Here is an 18,698-nt window from a genome sequence, read left to right on the forward strand (position 1 = left end):
GCTCCCTCCCTCCCTCTCGCCCGCGCTCGCTCGCTCCCTCCCTCCCTCTCGCCCGCGCTCGCTCGCTCCCTCCCTCCCTCTCGCCCGCGCTCGCTCGCTCCCTCCCTCCCTCTCGCCCGCGCTCGCTCGCTCCCTCCCTCCCTCTCGCCCGCGCTCGCTCGCTCCCTCCCTCCCTCTCGCCCGCGCTCGCTCGCTCCCTCCCTCCCTCTCGCCCGCGCTCGCTCGCTCCCTCCCTCCCTCTCGCCCGCGCTCGCTCGCTCCCTCCCTCCCTCTCGCCCGCGCTCGCTCGCTCCCTCCCTCCCTCTCGCCCGCGCTCGCTCGCTCCCTCCCTCCCTCTCGCCCGCGCTCGCTCGCTCCCTCCCTCCCTCTCGCCCGCGCTCGCTCGCTCCCTCCCTCCCTCTCGCCCGCGCTCGCTCGCTCCCTCCCTCCCTCTCGCCCGCGCTCGCTCGCTCCCTCCCTCCCTCTCGCCCGCGCTCGCTCGCTCCCTCCCTCCCTCTCGCCCGCGCTCGCTCGCTCCCTCCCTCCCTCTCGCCCGCGCTCGCTCGCTCCCTCCCTCCCTCTCGCCCCGCGCTCGCTCGCTCCCTCCCTCCCTCTCGCCCGCGCTCGCTCGCTCCCTCCCTCCCTCTCGCCCGCGCTCGCTCGCTCCCTCCCTCCCTCTCGCCCGCGCTCGCTCGCTCTCCCTCCCTCTCGCCCGCGCTCGCTCGCTCTCTCCCTCCCTCTCGCCCGCGCTCGCTCGCTCTCTCCCTCCCTCTCGCCCGCGCTCGCTCGCTCTCTCCCTCCCTCTCGCCCGCGCTCGCTCGCTCTCTCCCTCCCTCTCGCCCGCGCTCGCTCGCTCTCTCCCTCCCTCTCGCCCGCGCTCGCTCGCTCTCTCCCTCCCTCTCGCCCGCGCTCGCTCGCTCTCTCCCTCCCTCTCGCCCGCGCTCGCTCGCTCTCTCCCTCCCTCTCGCCCGCGCTCGCTCGCTTTCTCTCCCTCCCTCTCGCCCGCGCTCGCTCGCTCTCTCCCTCCCTCTCGCCCGCGCTCGCTCGCTCTCTCCCTCCCTCTCGCCCGCGCGCGCTCTCTTTCTCTCCCTCCCTCTCGCCCGCGCTCGCTCGCTCTCTCCCTCCCTCTCGCCCGCGCGCGCTCTCTTTCTCTCCCTCGCGCGCGCGCTCTCTTTCTCTCCCTCGCGCGCGCGCTCTTTTTCTCTCTCTCGCGCGCGCGCTCTCTTTCTCTCCCTCGCGCGCGCTCTCTCTTTTTCTCCTGCGCGCGTTCTTTTTCTCGCCCGCGCGCGCGTTCTTTTTCTCGCCCGCGCGCGCGTTCTTTTTCTCGCCCGCGCGCGCGTTCTTTTTCTCGCCCGCGCGCGCGTTCTTTTTCTCGCCCGCGCGCGCGTTCTTTTTCTCGCCCGCGCGCGCGTTCTTTTTCTCGCCCGCGCGCGCGTTCTTTTTCTCGCCCGCGCGCGCCCGCTCTCTCTCGCTCGCGCGCGCCCGCTCTCTCTCGCTCGCGCGCGCCCGCTCTCTCTCGCTCGCGCGCGCCCGCTCTCTCTCGCTCGCGCGCGCCCGCTCTCTCTCTCTCGCGCGCGCCCGCTCTCTCTCTCTCGCGCGCGCCCGCTCTCTCTCTCTCGCGCGCGCCCGCTCTCTCTCTCTCGCGAGCGCCCGCTCTCTCTCTCTCGCGCGCGCCCGCTCTCTCTCTCTCGCGCGCGCCCGCTCTCTCTCTCTCGCGCGCGCCCGCTCTCTCTCTCTCGCGCGCGCCCGCTCTCTCTCTCTCGCGCGCGCCCGCTCTCTCTCTCTCGCGCGCGCCCGCTCTCTCTCTCTCGCGCGCGCCCGCGCTCTCTCTCGCGCGCGCCCCGCTCTCTTTCTCTCGCGCGCGCCCGCGCTCTCTTTCTCTCGCGCGCGCCCGCGCTCTCTTTCTCTCGCGCGCGCCCGCGCTCTCTTTCTCTCGCGCGCGCCCGCGCTCTCTTTCTCTCGCGCGCGCCCGCGCTCTCTTTCTCTCGCCGCTCTCGCCCGCCCGGGCGCCTCTCTCGCCCGCCCGGGCGCCTCTCTCGCCCGCCCGGGCGCCTCTCTCGCCCGCCCGGGCGCCTCTCTCGCCCGCCCGGGCGCCTCTCTCGCCCGCCCGGGCCCCTCTCTCGCCCGCCCGGGCCCCTCTCTCGCCCGCCCGGGCCCCTCTCTCGCCCGCCCGGGCCCCTCTCTCGCCCGCCCGGGCCCCTCTCTCGCCCGCCCGGGCCCCTCTCTCCTCGCCGCCCGTGCCCTCCTCTCTCGCCCGCCCGGGCGCCCTCCCTCCTCCTCTCTCGCCCGCCCGGGCGCCCTCCCTCCCTCTCTCGCCCGCCCGGGCGCCCTCCCTCCCTCACTCTCGCCCGCCCGGGCGCCCTCCCTCCCTCTCTCGCCCCGCCCGGGCGCCCTCCCTCCCTCTCTCGCCCGCGCCGGGCGCCCTCCCTCCCTCTCTCTCGCCCGCCCGGGCGCCCTCCCTCCCTCTCTCGCCCGCCCGGGCGCCCTCCTCCCTCTCTCGCCCGCGCCCTCTCTCCCTCCCTCCCTCTCTCGCCCGCGCCCTCTCTCCCTCCCTCCCTCTCGCCCGCGCTCGCTCGCTCCCTCCCTCCCTCTCGCCCGCGCTCGTCGCTCCCTCCCTCCCTCTCGCCCGCGCTCGTCGCTCCCTCCCTCCCTCTCGCCCGCGCTCGCTCGCTCCCTCCCTCCCTCTCGCCCGCGCTCGCTCGCTCCCTCCCTCCCTCTCGCCCGCGCTCGCTCGCTCCCTCCCTCCCTCTCGCCCGCGCTCGCTCGCTCCCTCCCTCCCTCTCGCCCGCGCTCGCTCGCTCCCTCCCTCCCTCTCGCCCGCGCTCGCTCGCTCCCTCCCTCCCTCTCGCCCGCGCTCGCTCGCTCCCTCCCTCCCTCTCGCCCGCGCTCGCTCGCTCCCTCCCTCCCTCTCGCCCGCGCTCGCTCGCTCCCTCCCTCCCTCTCGCCCGCGCTCGCTCGCTCCCTCCCTCCCTCTCGCCCGCGCTCGCTCGCTCCCTCCCTCCCTCTCGCCCGCGCTCGCTCGCTCCCTCCCTCCCTCTCGCCCGCGCTCGCTCGCTCCCTCCCTCCCTCTCGCCCGCGCTCGCTCGCTCCCTCCCTCCCTCTCGCCCGCGCTCGCTCGCTCCCTCCCTCCCTCTCGCCCGCGCTCGCTCGCTCCCTCCCTCCCTCTCGCCCGCGCTCGCTCGCTCCCTCCCTCCCTCTCGCCCGCGCTCGCTCGCTCCCTCCCTCCCTCTCGCCCGCGCTCGCTCGCTCCCTCCCTCCCTCTCGCCCGCGCTCGCTCGCTCCCTCCCTCCCTCTCGCCCGCGCTCGCTCGCTCCCTCCCTCCCTCTCGCCCGCGCTCGCTCGCTCCCTCCCTCCCTCTCGCCCGCGCTCGCTCGCTCCCTCCCTCCCTCTCGCCCGCGCTCGCTCGCTCTCTCCCTCCCTCTCGCCCGCGCTCGCTCGCTCTCTCCCTCCCTCTCGCCCGCGCTCGCTCGCTCTCTCCCTCCCTCTCGCCCGCGCTCGCTCGCTCTCTCCCTCCCTCTCGCCCGCGCTCGCTCGCTCTCTCCCTCCCTCTCGCCCGCGCTCGCTCGCTCTCTCCCTCCCTCTCGCCCGCGCTCGCTCGCTCTCTCCCTCCCTCTCGCCCGCGCTCGCTCGCTCTCTCCCTCCCTCTCGCCCGCGCTCGCTCGCTCTCTCCCTCCCTCTCGCCCGCGCTCGCTCGCTCTCTCCCTCCCTCTCGCCCGCGCTCGCTCGCTCTCTCCCTCCCTCTCGCCCGCGCTCGCTCGCTCTCTCCCTCCCTCTCGCCCGCGCTCGCTCGCTCTCTCCCTCCCTCTCGCCCGCGCTCGCTCGCTCTCTCCCTCCCTCTCGCCCGCGCTCGCTCGCTCTCTCCCTCCCTCTCGCCCGCGCTCGCTCGCTCTCTCCCTCCCTCTCGCCCGCGCTCGCTCGCTTTCTCTCCCTCCCTCTCGCCCGCGCTCGCTCGCTCTCTCCCTCCCTCTCGCCCGCGCGCGCTCTCTTTCTCTCCCTCCCTCTCGCCCGCGCTCGCTCGCTCTCTCCCTCCCTCTCGCCCGCGCGCGCTCTCTTTCTCTCCCTCGCGCGCGCGCTCTCTTTCTCTCCCTCGCGCGCGCGCTCTTTTTCTCTCTCTCGCGCGCGCGCTCTCTTTCTCTCCCTCGCGCGCGCTCTCTCTTTTTCTCCTGCGCGCGTTCTTTTTCTCGCCCGCGCGCGCGTTCTTTTTCTCGCCCGCGCGCGCGTTCTTTTTCTCGCCCGCGCGCGCGTTCTTTTTCTCGCCCGCGCGCGCGTTCTTTTTCTCGCCCGCGCGCGCGTTCTTTTTCTCGCCCGCGCGCGCGTTCTTTTTCTCGCCCGCGCGCGCGTTCTTTTTCTCGCCCGCGCGCGCGTTCTTTTTCTCGCCCGCGCGCGCCCGCTCTCTCTCGCCCGCGCGCGCCCGCTCTCTCTCGCTCGCGCGCGCCCGCTCTCTCTCTCTCGCGCGCGCCCGCTCTCTCTCTCTCGCGCGCGCCCGCTCTCTCTCTCTCGCGCGCGCCCGCTCTCTCTCTCTCGCGCGCGCCCGCTCTCTCTCTCTCGCGCGCGCCCGCTCTCTCTCTCTCGCGCGCGCCCGCTCTCTCTCTCTCGCGCGCGCCCGCTCTCTCTCTCTCGCGCGCGCCCGCTCTCTCTCTCTCGCGCGCGCCCGCTCTCTCTCTCTCGCGCGCGCCCGCTCTCTCTCTCTCGCGCGCGCCCGCGCTCTCTCTCGCGCGCGCCCCGCTCTCTTTCTCTCGCGCGCGCCCGCGCTCTCTTTCTCTCGCGCGCGCCCGCGCTCTCTTTCTCTCGCGCGCGCCCGCGCTCTCTTTCTCTCGCGCGCGCCCGCGCTCTCTTTCTCTCGCGCGCGCCCGCGCTCTCTTTCTCTCGCGCGCGCCCGCTCTCTTTCTGTCTCGCGCGCGCCCGCTCTCTTTCTCTGTCGCGCGCGCGCGCGCCCTCTCTTTCTCTGTCGCGCGCGCGCGCGCCCTCTCTTTCTCTGTCGCGCGCGCGCGCGCCCTCTCTTTCTCTGTCGCGCGCGCGCGCGCCCTCTCTTTCTCTGTCGCGCGCGCGCGCGCCCTCTCTTTCTCTGTCGCGCGCGCGCGCGCCCTCTCTTTCTCTGTCGCGCGCGCGCGCGCCCTCTCTTTCTCTGTCGCGCGCGCGCGCGCCCTCTCTTTCTCTGTCGCGCGCGCGCGCGCCCTCTCTTTCTCTGTCGCGCGCGCGCGCGCCCTCTCTTTCTCTGTCGCGCGCGCGCGCGCCCTCTCTTTCTCTGTCGCGCGCGCGCGCGCCCTCTCTTTCTCTGTCGCGCGCGCGCGCGCCCTCTCTTTCTCTGTCGCGCGCGCGCGCTCACAAATATTACTACTACTGGGAAATGCAGTGTACTTGGTATTTATTTTCAGTTTTGGACACATGCAAGTCCTGTCCATTCAAGTGTTGGAGTTGAGTATGCTCTTAACTTTGACCTAACTTCCAGAAGAACAGCCTTTACTGTACCAACGTTATTTCCAACTCCCAAATCGAACACCTTGAATAAAGATACTTCTGTATTGTACTTTATAGCCCATCCTATGCATTAAGCTCACCCACAACATGTTTTGGTTGAATGCATCCCAAAGACATTTCTTTCTCAATCAGGAGACCAACAGAGCTGTAGGCTGTTGTTGGTTTAGCTGGATTTCAATTTACCTGTCTACACTGAAGCAATGCTCTACTTGCCCACTACACCACTCCTGTTGTTTGAGCAAGTTATTCTGAATTCAACTCCAAAAAATTCTACCTTTTATGGCATTTATGTGTAACACATTATAGTGGAAATATGGCTTCAGAATTTTTAGCATGGAATTGAGCCATTTGACCTGATGCACATGTGCTGGCTCTTTATCCCATTCCCCAGCCAGCAGTGGTGTTTGCCTTGCAGGATCAGTGCAAAGTGGGGACTCCCACCTTTAACTATACAATGATACTAAATATTATCTACTTTAATCTGATGTCAGACCTGCACATGTATTAATAGGGAACAGACATGTTTACAAATAATAGAAAAATAATTGATAAAATGTTACGGATTAGTTAATACTATTGCGTACATGTCATTTTACGGGATCTGCTTGGTGCTCCTGACTGCCTTTGTGTTTCATATCTTTATTCTAGCTCTGTCTCAAGACCTTTCCTCATACATGATGTTTTTCCAATCAATTGCTTACCTACCCCTCTTTTCAAAGTTATTATTGGTTCTGTTTCCACTACTCCAACAGATCGGGCATTCCATGTCATAGCGAGCCTCTGTGTGGGGGAAAAAAAAATCCTCTTCCTTAGTTTCTTCAGTGGCTGTTTTTAAATGTGTGCCCTCCAGTTACTCATCAACTGACCAATTAGAAATAGTATTATCTGATTTCTTTCATCAAAGGTCTTTATAATTTTGACTGCCTGCAACAGATTTCCACTTAACATTCTCAATCAAAATACAATTTTTCTCCTTTTTATCGTAGAACTAAAAAATGTCATCCTTAATATTAAAGTGAATTTCTTTTGCACTGTCTCCATGGTCTTAACATTGTTCCTAAAATATTGGGTTTTAACATCCTTCCTAAAATATTACATTACTTTTTTTGCTTTCCTAGTCAATATACTTAATTATATAATGTAGAACTCCATATGCATTTCTTTACAGCTTTTTCAACTGTCTGATCACTTTGAAAGATATGTGGTGCTTAACTCATTGTTTCTCTTCATTTTAAAAACTTAATTACCCATTGCATTTTTGCCTCTCCTAAGTGTTACCTCAAATCTCTCTACATCAAATTTCGCTTGACACCTATATGCCTAGTCACTAATCTGACCACACAAGTTGTATACAGCTGTCTTCACAATTAAGTACTCAACCTATTTTTGTGTTGGGTGGGCATGTTGTTGTTATGCCTAAGACCAGAGCAACAGTCGCAATTACTGACCCTCTGGGACATCATAGTTTAATTTCCAGATCAAACAACATTTATGATTCACCACTGTTTTTATCTTTTCTATCAAACTTCCATATCCCTTTCTAACCCAATGCCCCTTAATTTTATGAAGAACATATATACGAACATACGAATTAGGAATCGGCTACTCAGCCCCTCGAGTCTGCTTCGCCATTCAATAAGATCAGTGCTGATCTGATAGTAACCTCCACCCCATATTCCTGCCTACCCCCGATAACCTTCCACTCCCTTGTTAATCAAGAAACTATCTAGCTCTGCTTTAAAAATATTCAAAGACTCTGCTTCCACTGCCTTTTGAGGAAGATCATTCCAAAGACTCACTACACTCGGGAAAATAAAATTCTCCCCATCTCTGTCTTAAATAAGCAACCCCTTATTTTTAAATAGTGATCCCTAGTTCTAGATTCTCCCATAATAGGAAACATCCTCTCCACATCCACTCCTCAGGATCTTAAAGGTTTCAATCAAGTTGCCTCCTACTCTTCTGAATTCCAGTGGATACAAGCCTAACCTGTCCAACCTTTCCTCAAAGACAACTTCCAATTCCTGGTATTAGTCTAGTAAACCTTCTCTGAACTGCTTCTAATGCATCCACATCTTTCCTTAAATAAAGTGACCAGTACTGTACACAATACTCCAGATGTGGTCTCACCAATGCCCTGTACAACTGAAGCATAACCTCCCTACTTTTGTAACCAGCTCCCCTCACAATAAATAAGCTTCTATTAGCTTTCCTAATTACGTGCCTGCATACTAGCCTTTTGTGATTCATAAGAATAGAAGAAAAAGGAACAGGACTAGACCATTCAGCCCCTCGAGCCTCCTCTGCCATTCAATAAGACCATGGCTGATCATCTTGTACTTCGAGTACCACGTTCCCATCTAACCCCGATAACCTTGGATTCACTTGCCTAACAAGAATCTATCGACCACTGCTTTAAAAATATTCATTGACCCCGCCTTCACCACCTTATGACCCAGAGAATTCCAAAGGCACACAACCCTCAGAGAAAAAATTTCTCCTCATCTCTCAGCCCTGGGATCTGGTCCACCCCTCACTCCTCTTAATTCCAGTGGAAACAAGCCCAGTCTGTCCAACCTTTCCTCATAAAACAACCCATTCATTCCAGGTATCAATCTCGTAAACTTCCTCTGAATCGCCTCCAATGCGTTTACTGTCTTCCTTAAATAAGGGAGACTAAAACTGCGCACAGTATTCAAGGTGCGGTCTCACCAATACACCTGTATAACTGAAGCGTAACATCCTTACTTTTATGTTCAATCCCTCCCATAATAAAGGATAGCATTCCGTTAGCCACCTTAATTACTTGCTGTACTTGCATTCTAACTTTTTTTGACTCAAGCACTAGATCACCTAAATCCTTCTGCACCTCAGAATTCTGCAGTCGCTCTCCATTTAAGTAATACTCTGCTTTTTTGTTCTTCCTGCCAAAGTGAACAACTTCACATTTTCCCACATTTAACTCCATTTGTCAGATCTTTGCCCATTCACTCAACCTATCTATATCTATCTACAACTTCCTCATATCCTCTACACAACATACTTTCCCACCTGTTTTTGTGTCATTGCTAAGACATCCAGATCCCCCTGAATCTCAACTCTGCAATCTCTCACCATTTAGATAATAAGCTCTTTTATTCTTCCTGTCAAAATGAATGATTTCACATTTGCCCACATTATACTCCAGTTGCCAGATCTGTGCCCACTCACTTAACCTATCTATGTCACTTTGTAGCCTCCTCACATCCTCTTTGCAATTTACTTTCCTACCTATTGTGTGTTGTAAGTAAATTTTGCCACCATTCCTTTGGTCCCTTCATCCAAGTCACTTTGTTATAAGAAGTTGAGGCCCCACTACTGATCCCTGTGGTACACGACTCGTCACATCCGGATCCGGCCACCCATGAAAAGACCCATTTATGCCAACTCTCTGCTTCCTGTTAGCCAGCCAATCTTCTATCCATGCTAATATGTTACCCCCTATGCCATGAGCTTTTATTTTCTGTAATAACCTTTGATGTGGCACCTTATCAAATGCATTCTGGAAATCTAAATAAAGTACATCCACCAGTTCCCCTTTATCCACAGCACATGTGAATCTTTCAAAGAACTCCAATAAATTAGTTAAAAATGATTTCCCTATCACAAAATCGTGTTGACTCAGAAAAATTCAAGGCAATTAGGCAAAGTGACCTGCTATCACACTTTTAATAATATCTCCCAACATTTTCCCTACAACTGATGTTAGGCTAACTGGCCTGTAGTTTCTGACTTTCTGTCTCCATCCCTTTGAATAAAGGAGTTACGTTTGCTATTTTCCAATCTAATGGAACCTCCCCCGAATCTAGGAAATTTTGAGAAATTAAAACCAATGGATCAACTATCTCACTAGCCACTCTTTCAAGACCTTGGGGTGAAGTCCATCCAGACCCAGGGATTTCTTAGCCTGCAGCTAACAGGAAGCAGAGTAGGTATGAATGGGTCGTTTTCTGGTTGGCGGATGTGATGAATGTAGCGCCACGAGGATTGGTGCTGGGGCCTCAACTTTTTACAATTTATATAAATGACTTGAATGAAGGGACTGAAGGTATGATTGCAAAATTTGTTGATGACACAAAGATAGGTAGGAAGTTCAATTGTGAAGAGGGCATAACAATTTGCTCAATGCCACTTCCCTGGTGATTGTAATTTTCCTGAGTTCCTCCCTCCCTCCCATTTCCTGATTTACAGCTATTTCTGGGATGTTACTTATATCCTCTATGGTGAAGACCAAAGCAAAATACCTGTTTTAATCTATCTGCCAACTCCCTACTTTCCATGAACAGTTCCCCAGACGCACTTTCTATAGGACTCACGTTCACTTTGCTAACTTTTCTTATTTAAATATCTATAGAAACTCTTATTATCCATCATTATATTACTAGCTAACTTTCTCTCATACTCTTAATTTTTTTCCCTCCTTATTAATCTTTTTGTCATTCTTTGCTGTTCTTTGTATTCTTTCCAATCTTCTGACCTGCCACCCGTCTTTGCATTATATGCTTTTTCTTTAAGCTTGATACTTTCTTTAACATTTTTAGTTAACGACGGATGGTGGGCCTCTGCATGGAATTTTTCTTTCCCATTGGGATATATATATATATATATATTTTGTGTATTTTGAAATGTCCCTTTAACAGTCTGCCACTGGATCTCTGTTGACTTATCCCTTAACCTCATTTGCCAGTTCACTTTAGCTAGCTCTGCTTTTATGCCTTCATAATTGCTGTTTTTTAAGTTTAAAATACTAGTCTTGGACGCACTTGTTCCTCCCCCAAAATGAATGTAAAATTCAATTGCGTTGTGATTGCTGCGACCTAGGGGTGCCTTCACTGAGTTTATCAATTCTTTCTTGTTGCTCAATGCCAAGTCTAGTATTGCCTGCCCTCTAGTTGGTTCCAGAACATGCTGTTCTAATAAATTATCTCAAAAACATTCTACGAACTCCTCACCTTTGCTCATCTGATTTTTCCTGTCTATATGTATCTTAAAATTCCCCATGATTATTGCCGTACCTTCCTGGCAAGCTCCCATTATCTTTTTCATACTTTGTCCTACCATTTGATTAAAATTAGGAGACCTATACACCACTCACACAAGTGACTTCTTGCCTTTATAATTTCTCATCTCAACCCAAACTACTACATTCTGGTTTTCTGAACTTAGGTCATTCCTCTCTAATGTGTTAATACCATTATTAATTAACGGAACCACCGCTCCATCTTTTCCTACCTGTCCTTCCTAAATGTCACATATCTATTAATATTCAGGTCCCAATCTATGTCATCCTGTAGCCATGTCTCTGTAATGGCTATCAGATCATACATATTTATTTCTATTTGCACTATCAGCTCATCTGTTTTGTTTCAAATGCTACATGCGTATAGATACAGAGCCTTTCGTTTTGTCCTTTTTTCTACTTTCGTAGCTTCTAGCCTTATCTGCTGATTTACTCTTGGAACTGTATTCTCTGTCCCTTCCTGTCTCGATCTGTTTATCATTTCCCATATTAATACCTTTTTCTCTTGCCTTGTCTCTACTCTTTGGTTTACCACATATTTCCAAATTTGATCCCTTGCCCCCACGATTCAGTTGAAAACCCTCTCTACTTCCCTAGCTTTGTGGCTTACGAGGACACCAGCCCCAGCACAGTTCAGGTGTAGACTGTACCAACAGTACAGATCCCACTTTCCCAATTCTGGTGCCACTGCTCCACAAACTGGTACCGACTTCTCCGATGCCAGTCTTTGAGCCATGCATTCATTTCTCTAATCTTACTTGCCCTATGCCAATTTGCACTTGGCTCGTGTAATAATTCAGAAATTATTATTTTTGAGGTTCTGCTTAATTTAGTGCCCAGCTCCTCATACTGACTATGGAGAACCACCTTTCTCATCCTGTCTATGTCATTGGTACTTCCATGGATCATAACCACTGGATTGCTGCCCTCCCACTACAAGTTCCTCGCCAGCCCTGACCAGATGTTCCGAACCCTGGCACCCGGCAGGTAACACAGCCATCCGCACTCTCACTCTTTGCCACAGAGAACAGTGTCAATCCCCCTCACTATACTGTCCCCTACTACCACTACTTTCCTTTTTGTTTCCCCCTGCCCCGCCTGCCCCCCCCCCCCCCCCCCCCCCCAAACAAAATGAATGGCTTCCTGTACCACGATGCCATGGTCAGTTTGCTCATCCACCCTGCAGCCCATGCTTTCATCCAAACAAACTGAGAGAAACTCAAATCTACTGGACAATTGCAGAGGCTCACAGTCTCTCACCCCTGCCCTCTGGGTCCCCTTACTTGCCTCACTTGCAGTCATATCCTCCTGTCCCTGACCACTGACCAATTTAGAAGACCCTATCCTAAGTGATATGACTGCCTCCTGATATAAAACATCCAGGAAACTTCCCCCTCCCTGATGTGTTATGGAGTCTGCAGCTGAGCCTGCCCCTCAGTGACTGAACCGAAGTTCCTCATGCTGTGAACACTTAACTGCAGATGTGTTTATCCTGGATCACGATGTTATCCAGGAGTTCCCACACGCCGCAGCCTTGTCGCATCACCTGTCCTGCCATCCTTAACATGTTTTAAGTAATTACTTAATTATGTTGCTTTCTTATATATTTTATTAACTTTACCCGCCAATTTGTGTACTATTTTAAACATTGGAGACATAATTGGACTTACCCACTTAACAGATATGCACCAAAGAGCCAGCTTCTTTCCCTGTAGTGAAAGAAGAACCAATTTCTATGGGGTGAGAAAGATAGAAAAAGGAAACACATACCTCCTCCCACCGCCCCTCCTCCCACCACCCCCCCGCCCCTCCTCCCACCACCCCCCCGCCCCACCTCACCGAACTCCCCCTCTTGCCCATCTCCAAGTCTTCACTCAGTTAGCTCAGCTGCATTTTGAAGTGCAACCTCCTTAACTATAGTTAACCTATTTAATGGCTCCATCTCCTAGCATTTCATTCTCACTAACACACTTCCCTCATGCTGTAAAACTGTTCTTTAGCATCTTCTGCACTCATAAAATCCTTTATTATTTTACTTTAATTGCCAGCCTTTGGTTACACCATCATGGCCTTTCTAATTACTCTTATTACTTCCCCTCTACATTTCTTACGTACCCATTTATTTTTCTTGTTCATTTTTTGCTCTAGATTTAGCATGGTTTTTAAAAAATTGTTTCAATTCTTGTCTTATTCTGTTCAGGGATTTTTGCTTTTGCTGCCCTACCCTGGTTTTATTTCTTGTGGTTTTTGGCTAGTTTGTATTATTTTCTGTGTTAAAATTGGACAAATAATGGGAAATGCTATTTTATCTTCCAATTGATTTAGGCTAGTTCCTCTTTGGTCTCCTAGATTCGTTTCCCTAAACAATTTTTTAAAATCATTCACAGTCCGATACCCTCCTCATTTTACATTTTTCTATTAAATCCAATTTTTTTAATGGTAACTTCCCAGCTATTCCACTATTCTTGCATTGCTTATTACCCCACTTAATTTCTTAGAGTGAGATCCAGAACTGTCTCTTCTCTTGAAGTAAGCTCACTCTGATCTTGAAAGTGAGGCTGGGCACACTCTCTTGACATTTCTTTTATCCCAGACTATCTTTGGATAATTAAGGTCATTGCATATTATGATTGCCGTGTTGTACATTTTATTTAATTTGTTCACATATGTGTTACACTCTCTCCTTTCCATTCTTGGTGGTTAGTGATACACTTCTAATAAAGCTCCCTCCTTATTCCTTCTTTCTAATCAAATGGATTCAACTGTACCGTCTCTAGTACTTAAATTTTTAATTAACGCTGCCACCCCTCCTCCCTTTTTTTCCTTCTGTTTCACTCTGATATATTTCAGCCAGGAATGTTCAGTTTAGCTCTGGCCTAATCTAAGCTGCATTTCTGTTAAGGCTGGTAGAGCATGTCCTCACAAAAGCAATTTGTGCCTGTAGCTCACTAGTTCTATTTACAACATTGTTTAGGTAGAACTGGACTTCATATGTTGGTTTAATTCACAGTACTTTCAGATTTTGAAGTGCCAAGAATCGATCTCCTCTTCACATGGAGTTGTGATATTAGGATAGGATGTTAATTTTCAGGCTAGGTGTCACCATATTGTATTGATCTGGCACCAATGACCAGCTAATACTGGCTCTGATTAAGATTTTTTTATATAAAGCAGTCACTGGTGACAAAAGTCAATAAAGACTGGTAAGTAGAGTTGCTTATTACTATTAGCATTTGTTATTTTGCAAGTTCCTTGAGTATTGTTTAATTCAAAGCATTGCTTTGCTTGTGTTGCAGTGAACAAAGCACAATAATATTAACTTGCATTTTTTGCTTAATAAACAAAAGCTTTGCACAGACATTAATTCATTTGAATTCAATCCAGATTGCTTAATCATCAAACTGAACTGGCACACAGTGTATATTAGAGGATTTGATTTAAAAGGAAATGCAACAAATACCCACACCTTGCTGCAGGTTCAACTGTGGTGTAAGATTTGATTTACTTTGAATTAGTCTTCTGTAAGCAAAGTGTAGTTAAAATGTTGTTTAGACTAACTGAATTATGTGCTGATGTAAGCTAATCTAATTTACTTTCAGTCTTTTTATGTCTCATAGTATGTGGAAAATGATGAACTCCCAGCTTAATGTCTTTTCAAATTTTTTTCAGTTTTTTTTTAGAATGACAAAAGCAACCTTTGTTTATATGGTGCCTTTAAAGTAGTAAAAGTCCCAATGTGCTGCATAGAAAGTGGAGAATAAACATGTACAGAAATAAGAATATTGAAAGCATAAACCATGTTGTAACGGGACAGTGACTGAAATCTTTGTCAAAAATGGTAGAGAGTGAAGGCGAGAGGTTTGGGGAAGGAAGTTCCTCCAGCAGTGGTTGGATTAAGGAGGGGAGAGTGAAGGATGCAAAAGGAGCAAAGGTTTTGGGAGGGAATGGAAGGCTGAGTGAATGGCAGAGACTGGGTGGTGTGAAGCCATAGAGGAATTTGAGGATGCGCAGTTTTAAATTCAAAAGGTTGGAAACCAAATAGAACTGAAAACTGCTTTGACTTTTCTCCACCTGCATTTTAGTAACTATTTTTGTGTATTATGTTTTTCACAATAAAATATGTCCGATTTGAATGGGGAGTTCACTGGCAGTTTCATATTGCTGTTTATAAGCACCTATTTGTTTACATCTTAAAATCAGTTTTTTTGAAGGGGAACTTCATAAATAATGCATCGAATCATGCTAGAGCATTTGGAGATTTCTGTGGCCAAAAAAGCCATGTTCTTTGAAAGAAACGAAAAGAGAAAATGCTGCAAACGCAGTAGGCCAGTCAGCACCGATGGGGAATATAAGTGAGTCACTGTTTCAGGCAGTTTTAGAATACCTGAGTACTAATGAAGGGTCCATGCCCAAATGAAAACTCATCTGTTCTCTCCACAGATGCTGACTGACCTGCTGTTTTTGTTTGTTTGAATATTCTAATGGTACTTTCCTAATGACTTGGCAAGTCAGTGTGCTATTTGCTGGGGTATTAAACCACAGAGGCCAGGAAGGCCCCTGTGCAGAGATCATCCCAGGCACAGATGGGAATGCCATAATTAACCTCTGTGCCCCTGAGGAGAGGGGATTGGAGAGGAAATTATCAAGAATTCCTGCTCTTTATTGCTGTATAATATGGGACATGGGGAAGGGCTTGGTTGTGATGCTCCTAAAGTAACTTCAACTGTCAAAGTTCAGGCATGACAGGATAGCCATTGTGCAAGGGTTTAGAGGCCCGATAGTGGCTGGGGACCTAGACCATGAACTGATCAATGGAATTGATGTTTGAGTCAAAAATAAATAAATTGTGCAATAAACAAACCCTTTTAAAATTTGGAAACTAGACTTGGGCTCAGGTTTTGAGCACTTGATCAGTGACTGTTTAAAGACAGATTAAATTACTAAGCGTTAGGTTTGTCATTGAAACTGGCTTTCCTGTTTATGTAGCATGTCTCCTGAAACTGCCTTTGTTTAACCCTGTAGGCGACTGTTGGAGTCCTCACTTATTTCTTTGTCACGGAATGATGGTTCTGGATCAAGAGAGCACCCAATTTACCCTGATCCAGCCAGGTAAGACTAGCTGCTGTCCTCCACTGCAGCTGCTTTTACATCTATGTAATTTTAATTCTGTGTAATTTCTATGTTCTATGTAATTTCTAATTCTAGTAAGTGAAGTGGTGTTGTGTGTTCTACCTACTATGCCATTTGTCCTGCATGCCAAATTTTAAACTGCTTTCATTTTGCTTAATTTTTTTCTAATTCTCTGTTTTTGTATGAAGGATTCTCCGTTCTAAACGAGCTCTGGTTCCAGATCCTTTGGCCCTACTTACTATAGCTTGTGATAGAAGATGAGTCTAATGAAAGATGAGAAAATGATTGACTTTTTTGCTCAATGAAAATAAATTTTCTGTCATATCTGAAGCTATCAAATCTGCAAAGCACAGTAAAATGCCATGGTTTTATTTGAGTTAGCATTCACTTCATAAACTGAATAATATAAATTGCTGGTCATCAATATATGAAGGCCTGTCTACCTTTCTATAGTAGATATAAAGTATAATAATCTGGGAGGTTATTTTATAGTTTAGGAAGAATTCTCTGTGATCTGGATTTTTGTGCTTAGCATTATTAAAAGGTGAATTAAGTCTTTTGAACATGTAATCATCAACTAGTTGGTTTAGGTTTTCAGTCGTATTCCTGAATGATGTGAGAAAATCTGTTGATTGACATTTGAATGTGGTGCTTGCCTGGCCAGTTAATGTTGTTTTTTGTCTGTAGTTTAGAACTTTCCAAATAGTTCCTTGCTCATTAACCTTTTTTGGTTTTATTGTTCCTTCTCCATTTAAAGAAAAATACTCGTCACATCATAATTGAATGTAATCCCAAATGAACAGTACACAACATAACTCAAGATCCCACAATAACACACCTTGATCGACCCCATGCATTACTCACATTCATAATTTAGAGGAATATACAGGACTACTAATAACTTGCATTTATGTAGCACTTTTAACATAGTAAAGCATCCAAGGCACTTCAAAGGAGCATAAGTATATCTAGCTGCTACTATTCCTAAGTTTCTAGTTAACAAAAGTAAACTTTACTGGTCTCCCCACATCTATAGGGTGAGTTTCATCAAGAATGGGTTTTTGGTAAGAAATACATTTGTTTTTAGTGTTTTCTCGAATAGAAGCTACTGAATTCGAGAGAAAGAGAAGAGAAAATGAGTGAGAACATCTGGAATCACGATAAAAAGAGCATAGAGCCACCTCCTAGTCTTACACCTGGCAGCAGCGAGACCAAGTGCAATATTTGGGCTAAGCCAAATATTGATTAATTGATGACAGGCAAAGAAACAGGAAGCTAGAGGGGAGAAGAGGAGGAAAACAGAAAGGAAGGGCAAGAAGAGCAAGTTGATGGAGTGACAGGGAGGGCTGATGAGTGGGCAAGCAAAATAAGGCAAAGAAAAGCAGGATACTTATTTAAATGATAAATCCATACTACATCACCAGCTACTTAACTGACAGCTACTTAAGTACAATCATGGCACATTTATATTTTGGAATTCAGAATAAAATTTCAAAATATGCTAATGATTCCAAACTTGCAGCTCTATATTTTGCCCATCAACATTGTTAACTCTGCGATTGTTCTCTGCATTTCTTCATTGATTATGCGTAATGGTAATTCTTCTCTGGAAATTTCTATGTGTCACTCGAGTTATTTGTTGTTGATACTAGGTCATTCTCTGTCTGTTGCAATAGTTTAGCTCCTAGAATTATCCCAAAACCGGTTCCTCATATCCTGTAAAGGAATGACCAGCAAGTTTTTTCTTTTTATGCTTTATTACTATTGTTCTCAGTCTTCATGCATTATGTCTTTCCAGCTGACAATGAAGGCTTTTCTTGACAGTCTTGTATTGGAGCCATGTAGTTTCATGCAATATATACTGCCCAGTATAATGAAATTTATTGTTGTCATTTGTTCAGCATGTTCTCATGTTGAGCATGATGCATGACTCATATTTCCCAGTTGCTTTTATAAAGACTATTAAACAGCTATCTTGTTAGTGGTGCAGTTGATCAATCAGATTTTAAAGTTAACTGTTCTGCATTAGCCTGATGAGTGATTAAAAAATTATTCTTTGAAAATTAAGAATATGGTAAGGGTCATAGGTAGGTAGGCTTGCGATCAATTGGTTAGGTTTGTTAGATTTAATGAGCTGTTTTTGTTTCTGGGAAAATTCTGGTTTTATTCATTCTGGCCTTAAGCAGAGCTTGGCAATGTCTATGCATTTTTCTTAATTCAGATTTTTCTGCAGTCATTCTCTTAGCTTTAAATGTTCTGCTGGTATTGTTAGTATATCTACTTCACTGATTATGATCAGATCGAGATTCTCCATGTATTGAAGCAAAATTTTCATTTTCAAAGTCCTAACTCCATTTCAGCGTAACTTTCAATGTTTTTGTTCATTCACTGATTGTAGGATCTTGCAGCTAGTTCCATTTGCCTATTATTTCCTCACAACTTGAAATTTTGTTCTTTTCAAGTACTTATCCAATTTCCTTTTAGAAGTTACGAATGAATCTGTTTCCACTGCCCTTTCAGGCATTACATTCTAAATCATCATAACTTACTGCTTACGAGAAACTTGCCTTAAATCGTTGTCTTCTGGTTACCAACAATTCTGCCAGTGGAAGCAGTTTCTCCTTATTTACTCTACAAAACCCCCTTCATTAATTTGAATTTCTGAATTAAATTTCTCTGTTCTGAAAAGTACTTCTCTAGTCTCTTCATGTAATGGAAGTCTCTCATCCCTGTTTAGTAAAACCCATGGTTGTTTGTTCTGTAGAAGAAAAGAACAGGAGGAACATTCAAGCATTTGAAATGCCTCACAGGAGCAAATAAATGGAATCCTCATAATATGCTCAAAATTGCCTGAAACTCTAGGATCAGGAGTCATAGTACAAACATAGGAGAGAGAAGGTGCACACAATTTAAATTTAAAAAGCCTAACAATTTGTAGTACCACATACACTTATGTAAAAGTAAACCCTAGTTTTTCAGGGATCAATCTGTATTGTGATTATTAATTATTGACCATAATTATACAGTTCATGAATTTAAAGGCACAGACTGG

General features: G+C 49.0%; 1 protein-coding gene across 4 annotated transcripts in view; it reads left to right on the plus strand.

Moving 5' to 3' along the window:
* The window catches only part of LOC121283200 (activating molecule in BECN1-regulated autophagy protein 1-like), a 508,780-nt gene that overhangs the window by 111,793 nt on the left and 378,289 nt on the right, over positions 1-18,698 (plus strand). For all 4 annotated transcript variants that reach the window (XM_041197450.1, XM_041197453.1, XM_041197452.1 and 1 more), the window contains one exon: positions 15,539-15,625. In XM_041197450.1, coding sequence (XP_041053384.1) covers positions 15,539-15,625 — 87 coding nt within the window. The remainder of the gene's footprint in view (positions 1-15,538; positions 15,626-18,698) is intronic.

The sequence above is a fragment of the Carcharodon carcharias genome, chromosome 10 (genome assembly GCF_017639515.1).
Source record: "Carcharodon carcharias isolate sCarCar2 chromosome 10, sCarCar2.pri, whole genome shotgun sequence".
NCBI classification, from domain to species: domain Eukaryota; kingdom Metazoa; phylum Chordata; class Chondrichthyes; order Lamniformes; family Lamnidae; genus Carcharodon; species Carcharodon carcharias.